Here is an 11,631-nt window from a genome sequence, read left to right on the forward strand (position 1 = left end):
ACGAGCAACCGAAAGATTATCTGTTTGTATATTTGTATATGCGACAATCGTGTAAAATTCAGTTTATCATTTCTGGTGCCATAGCGAGACCCCAACAAATAAATATTTTCTGTTCTTTCAAATATCTCCAAATACAAGTTGAAATGTCAGTTAGGTATATTTGCAAGGAAGAAAGAAAAGTTTTGTTTGACACGAAGTGATATGATCTGATGAATTTTAAAGAGGAGGAATAGGTTATCAGCCCAGATTGTAAGGCTACCTATAGACACGAAGGAGCAGACCTTTATAGTTTATTGACTTCAGTGTGCTCGAGGGCCGGTTGTGTGTGATGAACTTTGTAGATATTTTGTACAGTTTATTGTTTTACAGTTAGGCCTGCTTAACATATTTTAGAAGAATTAATCATTGGAACAGAATTATTGTACATTAATGTTATGTATATTTTGAATTTTCGTAAATAAGAAAATAATAGCAATAATAAATTTACTCTTTTATAAAAAAAAGTATGTTTATGTTGATATTGTATTTCAAAAGTACTTTTCTAGTAAATTCGAACTTTAAAGTATGAAGTACAATTTCTTCAAATTCGCAAACAGCCAACATCACACGGTGTTACCAGGCGGTCACCCATCCAAGTACTGACCGCACCCAACGTTACTTAACTTCGGTGATTAGACGAGAATATGACAGGCTCAAAATGTAAGTTAATTGACACTTTTTCATAGTTCTATAACTGATATAAAACAACATTTTACTATCATTATATTCGCAGTATAAAGCCCGCGCTTGTACCTTTATTCAGTAACGTGACGTGATGTGTCTCATTGCAAGTCAATAATGCAATTACAATGCAGCGCAGAAAAAGTACTTTTCTTTTACAAATGTCCTTAGAATTAAATTGGCAGCGTTAGGACAGTTCAATTGTAGATTAAAATATTCTAACGTATTCAATTCATTTACTAAGTACGAATTACACAACTTTTTAAAAACTAAAAAAAAACTATCATTTACATAATTGCAAATTACCTATTAAATTTTGGATTATGGCCTGAACCCTCATAGGAGGCCTGTGTCCCAGCAATGGGAACGTGTATGGGCTGATGATGATGATGATGATGAAATTACCTACTTATAATTGTTTCTTTTGTTACCGTGCCTTTTGGTCATTAAAAAAAAACTAATGTAAAAAAGAAACAAATGTAAAATTTTCAAAACTAATGTAAAAAAGAAAAAATTACAATTGTCGCCGCAGCTCTTGTAGGTACTCTAGGGTCGTCTGAAGGATACGGTTGTTCGAAATTGTGCTCTCCGTGAGGTATTGTTTCGAGGTTGTTATGAGCTGGAGTTTTTTTGAAACACTCTTTTTTGACTGCCTCATTCACAAGCGCTATTCTCACGAAGTAATAATTACGGAACTTTGTTACCGCGTCGCAAAAATGAAGTAGATTGTATTTAAATTAATTAAACCGATGGAGAAAGACAGGGTATTATTAATGATATTGTGCAAATAATATAAAATAGTGCATTCCTAAAGCCAACATCATGTGGTGTTTCCAATTTCTGTATTAGGAGAATATTTTTATTAAAAAAAAGTTTAAGTTTGTCCTGTCTAGTTTAGTTATGTCCATGATATAAAAGCAGTGCAACTGCACTTCTCTCGGCGAATACTAAATAATTTCCCATTTATTAATAAATCGAATTCTGACAAAGCAACATAGTGCACCATTATTGACCGACTGGCGCCAAATTTATAAAACATCCGATGCATTTGTTTAAATAGTATGTTTGGTAATTTAATCGTTTGAGTGGAAAACCATGTTAATTGATATTCATTTAAAGGTCATTAAAGTAGTCAACAAATTATTCATTCGTGAATGTTCGTGATATCTTTGTACTAGGGATATAATAGTGCTTATATTCTTCTGGAATTTATCATAGTTCGATATAATCTATCCTACGCGTCCTCGAGTAATTTATGATAAATATTACGTACACGGGATTGTAATTTGCATTGATTTAAACCTTCAATTTATATGTTTTAATTTCACGTATACCTAGGCGTCAAAAGTACCATGAGAATCTTCTTTTTATTAAATTACAAAAGAACAAGCTTACTTCATCTCATAAACTAGCTTATTGGTTGATAGAAGTTCTCGATATTTTATGTCACGTTTTATATATAGACACTTTTAAACCGTAGCTGACGACCGAGATTTTATATTGAAATTTATATGTTACTTAACAACTAGGTACATATAATTTCGTAATATTTTAATTTGAATTTTTTATTTTATTCTAATTAATACTCAATTTATCACTAAAATCAGCAAAGGGAAAGGGGAGAGAATACTTTGTAGGTACTTTACACTCGAGGATAAATATGTAAACTAAACTATAAACAAATGTTAACCACCAGTCAACAATCTCGCGTGATTGTTTTACTAAGCGCTGACCTCACCTGACGCCGGTTCAGCTATTTCTATGAGGACATTGGAATATTAATGCTAAGAGCACGAGAATTACTACACTTGAACACAAGCATGTCGTTCAAATATATTATATTAAATAAATAAACATGTTATATTTTTTTTAATTTTATTAGTTTTTTCAATATTTTAAACATATTAAGTCCAATAATCAAAAAATTTAATATGTCTATTAGATGACAATCGACAATTCCCGAAAAAAAAAATTAAATATTCTTGTGGAAAATCAATTCCACTATTTACAGGACTCCAATAAAATAAAATTAAATTCTCTTAAATTAAATCTAAAATTAAATTTTTCAGGTGTACATTTATTCAATCATCATGAAATTAAATCACCGAATTTTACTTATAAAATCATCATACATATACAATTATCTGGAGGGCTATACAATATACCTCTGTGGTGGTGTGGTACAAAACTCCCTTGCTATAAGCTTGTGTAAGTTAGAAATAAAAAGCTCAGAGACAACAATAGACAACATAGAAGTTTTAATTATACCTATCTGAAAAGTCATCTCCATCACTTGTATTTACTATATATATAACAAAACATGACCAAAGTTCATTGAAATATGTATGTTTACAGATACTATCATAAAAAAGTGTATTACTAACCAACAGTCAAGTAACTGTTCCTTGCGAATGTTTTTCAGTTCAAGGAAATGAGAGATTGCCAAAACGTATTTTTATTGACTATTATTAGTTTTAATTTTAATTTTTTATTTTCACATCTGCAAAAACTACTAACGCTAGCATAGAAATGTACATACTTAAAATTGGCCGGGTAAAAAAAAATATTGCCTGTAAACTATGTATATCGAACATCAGAGCATTTTGTACCACCATCCTAATAAAACGACTTCAGAGATCGTCAACCGGCCGTGACCGCTTTGTGGTCGCCATCTACCTCGATGCACGTCACTTACGTAATAGAGGTATTTACTCATAATTTACCCTTTTTACTGATGTGTGCAGTAGGACATGTACTTCGTGTTATGATTACGTCATATAAATAAATTGAAGGTACATACCTAAATCGTTATTTAAAAAATACATATATTTCTCACTGGTAATACTAGAGTGCTTACTACCTACGTTTATTGTAAAATCTATAATACATTTTATGTATGTTTGTAATAAAGTCACAAACTTCATAGATATCCGATTTTGTGTTAAAATTATTTCAGCAATAAAAAACTGTAGTCCACAGACAATATTATGCTATAGTATTGCTGAGTGGCATACAGGCTATATTATTTTACCAGCGGGTTGGTGGACGGAGTGGAACGGAGTTCCTAGTTTCGCAAATGTTGCAGTAAGTATCTACAATCCTTCGACATAGACAAATCCACTTAAATCTAAAAATATCTTAGTTAAACTATGCGGTAGCTGTAGATTCAGCCTTGGTCCGTTGCTATCGTTCCTATAACTCAATCAATGTCTATATTAATTTTAAAAGGTACGATTTTAGCCAGAGTATTATTGAAAAACACAATTATAATTGAATTCTAATCATAATTTGTTTTTAGTGTGCTTCTGGTAAAGTTACATTCTGAGTATAAATATTCGGAGATTCTGCTACTTGTAGATTCTGCTGCTGTAGCTACTATCAAGTATATAGGCAGTAAATGAATTGTGCATCTACTGTATAAAAACAAAATCGATATCTACGAAATACCAGTCCAGTATTGGGACTATTGGTATATTTATAAATTATAGTCGGCAAAGGTGTAATGTGGATTGTCTAATAGTAAATTGTATACGTAGGGCTTTTTGCAGAAGCAATAAGTCTCTGCTAATGTGTTGTCGACTTTAAACAATGATGATGAGAAAGGATTAATGAAGGGAATAAAGGAATGGATTAGGTAGGATAAGAAAAAGGATACCGGCCTCCGGCTTCCGTCTCAACGAACGAAACACAACAGCATGTAGGTATGAAAAAAATATGTAAATATTTTAGAAACATGATTAAAAGAAAGTTTATTACTTATTTTAAAGAAGGTAATGTTAATATTATTACTACTTATTGCATCTGTGGATGTTATCATCGCAGTGGATTATAGTCTGCGTATATTGACATGTGTCATTTCTATCCTTCGTAGCGTCCTAAACTGTCAATTTTTTAAGTCTTAAAAATACAATTCTTCTTTTCTTTATTAAGTAGGTAACTTGATTCTACTTGAATCTTTAAACTGTATCGTCCCCAACTTTTAATAGTGAGCAACCTTTGGAAAATACCTCATTAAACAGAAGCATCTCCAATTGAGGTTATTGTTTGATATTGTCAACATCGCTAGTTCATTAATATAAATGAATAGTGAAAAGAGAAATGCCCGTGGAAGAGGTCGGGGTCGTGGCCGTGGCCGAGGGCGAGGTCGTGGCCGTGGTCGAGGCAAAAAAGTGCCCAAAGTGATGTCGTCTGACGAAGAAGAATGTTCCATGGAAGAAACTGCACAGGAACAAGAAGAACCAGCTCCAGAGGAAGTTAAAGAAGAAAACGAACAGAATGTTCCGCCGAAACGTAAGTAATATTGCAAAGTATAGATCACTTAGCTGTTTCATTGCTTAGATACATATAGCATACAGAAAATGTAACCATGTAAGTATAATAGCCATGATTAACTTGAAAAGTATTTACATACGATGTAAAGGCACAAAATTTATATCAAACGATGTGATAATTACTTAATCAACTATGTCATCCAAATTGTTATAGTATTGCTTCATTTAGTTTACATAATGTATTAATAAATGTGAAAAAATAATCATATTACCACTATAATCAATATTCTTCTTCCAGTGGAGGTTCCCTCTGACATATCACAATTAGAAGCACCAGTTTTCACAACAATTCAGCGTGGTCCTCCAGAGCCCATGTTGCGGCTAGAGTGGGACCACCGAGCCAATCTGATTGGAGAGAAAGTCCTCAATCCCATGATATACTGCTGCGATACTTGTTCCAAACCCATACTCATATATGGAAGAATGGTAATCATAATTTAAATATGATTTTTAAATTAAATGCACTGTCATTTTCATTTTCTTATTTTTATACTGCTCATGTTGAAGAAGTTATAGAAAAGCTAAAAAGATTAACAACATCTAACATATTGTATTAATTTCAGATACCATGTAAACATGTGTTTTGTTTGACATGTGCTAGAGCAGACCACACTCATTGCCCAAGGTGTAGAGAAAAGGTATTGATTTTAAAGTAACATAAAAGGTTTTATTGCAACTATTGGTTTAGGATAATCATGAATACTTATTAGTATATGTTTGGCAAAAGTATGTTCTATATTGTGCCATAAGAAAGTTAAAACCGTTAGGTTGTAAAATAACTCGCTAGATTATAGACTGTTGAAAAATTTTGGTCCATAACTTTAAGTGAATGGGTCACATTTATATATTATGCCATTTTTGAAAGCATTGCTTTATGTACATGTTACTTTGCTGTTGTTTTGTTATATCATAAAATTATGTGAAATATGCAACATTTATTTATTATGCATTTTTGAATAACTTTATATTGTGTTGTAGGTATTAAGAGTGGAACAAACAGGTCTTGGGACTGTGTTTATGTGCACACATTCAGGATCGAGGTACGGCAATACTGGCTGTAGGAGGACCTATTTATCTCAGGTGCGTGTAATACTAATGTGTTAGCATTATTTTATTCTTTGCCACCTAGAGCCGACAATTTCACAAACATGGCAATCAACACTAGAATATATCTATATCGAAAAATCACTCCTATTTCATCAATTGTTTTTGCATACAATCATAAAAAGAATTCATTAATTTATTCTAACAAAGTTTCTCATTCAGAATATTAGTAAGAAATGTATACATTAAAAATGTTAAAGATTGTTATTTGTAACCATCGTATTTATTTAAGACAGATCAGATTTGTTGTGTCCATTGAAAGGTACTATGACTTTTTTACATTTTTTATTTGTATAAAAATTAAAATCACCATTCATTAATCATTATGTTTTTCATTTCAGAGAGATTTGCAAGCACACATAAATCACAGGCATGTGTCTACAGGTGGAGATGCCAAACCCGAGCCTGAGCAGACATCTGTTAATCTGGTTAAACCATTATCGGTAAATATACAATTATTTTTTAACAAAACAATTTCGAGGCACTTAAAACATTGTATTATAAGAGAACATTATTTCTTGTTTTACTTCAATTAAATACATTATATTCATTAAAACAAAAATTTTCGATTGTAATGTTTATCTTCTGTAGCATTTTATATACTTGTCTTTGGTTTTTACTCTGATTGCAAAAGGATTTAATTTAAAACTACATTATAGGTTCCAAGTAAAGCTGGAGACCCCAGATCTCATAATGCTGGTATTGGATCCCATGCACACCAGCATTCAGAGAGGCCAAGGGCATCCAGGGCCAATCTCATAGCGGTGCCAATACATGATCATGAACCACACAATTACTACAATTATTATCAGGTGAGTTTAATGTTTATTTATGCTTCACTACTATTGACTTTATTTGAAATTATGTACAGTTTAAAATAAAGTGAAAATAAACCACCTTTTTTATGATTTTTTTTTTATTTGAAAGCCTTCTGTGTGATCCCGTTTAAGTTTGGTCTAGATCTGACAATTTGAAAGTGATTTAATTTTTTAGTAAGCAATAATTTTTTGTTCTCTCTGCAGCAGAGCCCGCAGCCGGTGCCGCCGCCCGCGGTGCCGGTGGCGGTGTCGAGCGTGTCGGTGCTGCACAGTATGGCGGTGCCGCCGCCATACTACGCCGCGCCTGGCTACTCCGCGCCGCCCAACACTTATGTGGGACCCGGTGTGTTGCGTGTTTATTGATTTTTTTTTTTTTGACATGAAAACTTTTTTATCTGCATTTTTTTTGTAAGGAAAAATGTTACGGATCTATATCGACGTGCTAATTATTTCATGTCTATTGGCAGTCACTATTACTGTTTACTGCATTCAGAGGAAGGGTGCTTTGGTCTAATTTAAAAAAAGTCAGTCTTATTCAAATAAGAAATAGAGAACTTTTTTTATAATTTGTATTTTTTTTAGTATTTAAGAGTCTCTCTGAATCGTATATCTTTATATGCTTCGAGTTGCATGCTAATGCAAATGACGTCTGTTCAGTTGTTTAAAGATTTCCAATTCATGATTTCTACAATTTTCATAATTAAATTTACTTTTTCAACAATTTCAAAATAAAGTAAGAAGTTATCAATTTAACTGTATTTTTATTACTTTGTTACCTCAGCACTTTCGACTGGGTGAACTGGTTTTGAGGATTCTTTTTTATTTAATAGTTTATTTAAAATCATTAAAATCTAAAACCCATTAAGCTCTGACAATTTGAAGGCGATTAATTTTCTTAAAAATAGTTATGAATGTTATGTAAGTAAATCTTTCTCATATTGAATTTCCTTTTAAATTTTTACCAGGTACGACAATGACAACAAACGTAGCGGGCGTATCGCCAATGCCGACTCCAGTACCGATGCCTCCAGTTGCCAACATGCCGGATAATTCCAGATGGCCAGACACTTACCAACAAGCAACATCTGTACCTCAGTGGCCGCAGAACCACTACTACAGGTAGCATACGGAAGACATGGATGAATACTACTTTGATGAGAATTATGGCTAGAAATAATTGTGGAAAAATAACATTGGGAATTACGAAACTGGACTCTTCGAAGCAGTTGTATTCTGTGAGACGATTGACTCATTGCAGTTTGTTAACTTTTAGTGTACTGTGCATTGGATATTGTGGTGGAACTAAGGAATACTGTACTATAAAAGTAGTAGTATACTATAGAAGTGGCTTGAAGCGACTGTACACAGAATAATTACTTGATAACTGTTAAAATATGGTTACTTTCAAACTGCTACTCAAGCGTATTTTTATTTTTCGCTGTTCTGCGCGAAAAACAAGTCGGAAACATAATTTCTAAAATTAGCAATAAGAATGTTATATTATACTAAGGTTTATCGAGAAAAGCATCACTATTGATGCTTTTATTAAAATGTGTATAAATAAAACATATATTAAAATCAATTAGTTATTTATTTAACACTATCATATTATAATATTTACAAACATACATCCACTCACTAATACCATTAACAGACATTACAACAAATGCAAAAATATTAATACCACAAATAACTGTATCAGAAATATAAATAATTTCAGTTTAGAAAAGTATTTACAAAATGTAACACAGTTGCAATGTAGGACTTTCGTTTTTATAACGAATTTTGAATCTAATTATCTTATTATTTATCAAACATTCAACTGTTTTGATCAACTAAATTGTGATTTATCGAATGATAATCTCAGTATAACGAAAATTCAAAACCTGCTTCATACCTATTCAGTCCTTACAAAATCCTTTTCAATGTTGGTAAAGATATTATCCTCTTCCCAACACACCACTTGAATATTATGTGGTTAAAATACATTATCTCCTACAGACATTCGCAATTGTAAAAGTAATAAACTGAACAATCGATTATTACATGCAATGTAATAAACACATTAAGATCAGATATCAACATATGTTACACTATTATTGTCCCATTCAACTTCAATTTAATCAGGATATTAGGACTTTTTCTATGTGTTCAAATCACTTCATTCTCTTATATACATGCTTGAATTAAATGCATTATCGACACTGTTCCAAAACATCTATCCTCTCACCCCACAATACGAATAGGGCCACACTTAACCTATCAGTCAAATTCCTGTATTATTTCACAACACACATTCCTACACTGAAACTGTGATAAATGTAAACTTATTAAATAAATATAAGGAATCTGAGGAAGTAACTATTCAATGACTATGATCACAGCAATTATTTTGCGTCATTCATTGTATATTATGTGCAGAGATTAACAATGGAAATTGCTATTAGGACCTCCTATAAAATCATTGTAAATAATATTTTATAATAAAAGAAATAGAATCTATTTAATAAGACACAACTTCACCATTAGAAATACTAAAGTGAATTCATATAACAATTATAGCCCACCATTAAAATTTGTTAATTGTTTTACAGAGGTCATAATGACATTTCAAGATAACTGAAGAACACATTTTAAACCAATCTATTCAATATTCTAGTTAATTGACATTAATCATGAAGTTTTCGTAGTTGGTGGTGGCTCGTTAATATCCACAAGAGTGGCCTCTGCTGGGGCCTGGCTGGCTTCAGGTTCACTCGGAAATTGCGGAATGACATGTGAACTTTGCATCTTCCTCACCACATCCATATTTACCTTAGTTGATAAGTTCTTTTGCCTAGTTTGTTCTGATGTTTTGGATAATCTCTCGCTAAGAGCCTTGAGTGCTATTTGCCTAAAATATAAATTTTTATTGACATTAAATATTTATTGAAGGATGTAAAACATTCTTAATTTTTATTTTGAATATAAATACAATAATAAGAGCTATGTCCAGATATTGAACCATAAAATGTGTATACTGTCACAAATATTATTATACAAGGAGAATTATGTTATTGACAGTCACATTAAAATATCATTTAGATTATAAATGAAAAGAATGGTTGAGTTAATAAATATTACTTTAACACTTTTAGAAAAAAAGTCTGGTAAAAATATATTGCATATACCATATCTAATTTATAACTTTACTAAAACATATACTAATATTATAGAGTTGACGAGTTTAACCGACTCGTTTATCGCGCGAACTACTGGTGCTAAAAACACTAACAAATTGCTTACCGTCGCCTCTCCATATCCTGAGGTTCGACTCCCGGCATCGATATAGTGACGCCGCGCGGGCTGAGCGCGAGATGCACGCGCCTTGGACTTGGGGAGCACACACCGATACGGACACAGCATCTGTGCACCGGACCAATCACACCACGCACTACTGGCTGTAGGACTGTTGGGAAGAAACTGCAACGAGAGTGTTTGTTTTGATACTATACTATTAGTAGGGGGAAGTATTGTGCTTAATTATATGTAAAGGTTAGTCATATTTAACATTTAACAATGTAATATACACAACCATTTGTGATGAGAAAATAAATAAAATCAAATTATAAAAATTTATAATAAACTTATAAACATTTAAGTAACATGACTTTATCATATAAAGTTCTTATAAAGTTGGATAAAGAGATAAATAGTGGAAAAAAAACAGTTTCAGTACAATCGAAAGTTGAATGGATTTTGAAAAATTCTTTCACTGGCAGAAAGCTGAATTATTCCTGTTTGTCAGGCTATGTATAAATAATGCCCAAAACTAAAAAAAAAATTACTGTAAATTTTAAATATTACTTTGAATATTAGGAGAATATTATCAATCGTGCTATATTGTAGCATATATACAAAATATAATTAAGTATATAAATATACATCATATTATTTATAAATGTGGCCCAAGTATGATGAATTTCTTACAACCTCAATTGATACAAGCTATTAACATATTTTATATAGATATTGCATACAACATAACATGGATATAGATAGCTGTATACAATTCACACTCAATTAGATGGTTATTGCTGATATCTGCTAAGAATGTATAGAATACAACATTCATACAAAAGCACTGACAATAAAGGCTGTGCATTTTAAATAAATTATTTATATCTTTTCTAGTTCTCAGGGTTAGAGCATTGCGTCTCCACATGAAGCAAAACATTTCAGATTCATATAGATTCTATACTCACTTATCAAAACTAAAGTTATCGGCCATGTCACCCCTGGTGCCATTGCTGTGACGTTGCCAGAATCTTAAGTATATCCATGACAGCAATGTACCACTGCCCCACATGCATGGATAAGTTCCCTCCAACTCTCCCACGGCCCAGAATATTATTGCTAATATCAGAATCAGTAATGGCAAAGATCTGTTCGTAAGTTTACCTGCAATAATGAAAAATGCATTGATGCATTGATTTCGAGTGTATAAACTTTAAAATAAATAATCTTTGTTTGGGTGATACACTTGTAATCAAAGTTTCATCTGTTGACTTTTATGTATACTTATTGACTGTGATATGAATATCTAATCGAGAAAGGAAAGTTGGTTAATATTCCACATTGAATATGGTTATATTGATGATACTGAATGTTAATAGATC

At 31.9% G+C, this 11,631-nt stretch overlaps 2 protein-coding genes across 3 annotated transcripts in view; one reads left to right on the forward strand and one right to left on the reverse strand.

The window, feature by feature from the left end:
- Positions 1-4,568: 4,568 nt before the first annotated feature.
- On the forward strand, positions 4,569-8,555 carry LOC119831058 (E3 ubiquitin-protein ligase Hakai). 2 transcript variants are annotated; one of them, XM_038354292.1, is made up of 8 exons: positions 4,569-5,010; positions 5,290-5,477; positions 5,615-5,689; positions 6,030-6,131; positions 6,497-6,598; positions 6,815-6,967; positions 7,178-7,316; positions 7,939-8,555. In XM_038354292.1, the coding sequence occupies exons 1-8, from the start codon at positions 4,800-4,802 to the stop codon at positions 8,094-8,096; spliced, it is 1,128 nt and encodes a 375-aa protein (XP_038210220.1). In that variant the 5' UTR covers positions 4,569-4,799; the 3' UTR covers positions 8,097-8,555. The 2 variants fall into 2 exon arrangements, with proteins under 2 accessions (XP_038210220.1, XP_038210221.1); XM_038354293.1 differs by having other exon boundaries at positions 7,181-7,316.
- A 26-nt stretch (positions 8,556-8,581) lies between these two features.
- The window catches only part of LOC119831059 (transmembrane protein 115), a 3,956-nt gene continuing 906 nt past the window's right edge, over positions 8,582-11,631 (reverse strand). Inside the window, exons 2-4 of the mRNA XM_038354294.1 lie at positions 11,218-11,413; positions 10,259-10,435; positions 8,582-9,866 (exon numbers count right to left, since the gene is read on the reverse strand). Of these exons, the coding sequence (XP_038210222.1) occupies positions 9,647-9,866; positions 10,259-10,435; positions 11,218-11,413 (593 nt within the window). The 3' untranslated portion in view covers positions 8,582-9,646. The remainder of the gene's footprint in view (positions 9,867-10,258; positions 10,436-11,217; positions 11,414-11,631) is intronic.

The sequence above is a fragment of the Zerene cesonia genome, chromosome 13, assembly GCF_012273895.1.
Source record: "Zerene cesonia ecotype Mississippi chromosome 13, Zerene_cesonia_1.1, whole genome shotgun sequence".
NCBI lineage: Eukaryota > Metazoa > Arthropoda > Insecta > Lepidoptera > Pieridae > Zerene > Zerene cesonia.

Coding starts and splice junctions, on each gene's coding strand:
- LOC119831058 (XM_038354292.1), top strand. CDS start 4,800: ATGAATAGTGAAAAGAGAAATGCCCGTGGAAGAGGTCGGGGTCGTGGC. Junction 6,132..6,496: donor GGAGGACCTATTTATCTCAG/GTGCGTGTAATA, acceptor TTTTCATTTCAG/AGAGATTTGCAAGCACACAT. Junction 7,317..7,938: donor CAACACTTATGTGGGACCCG/GTGTGTTGCGTG, acceptor AATTTTTACCAG/GTACGACAATGACAACAAAC.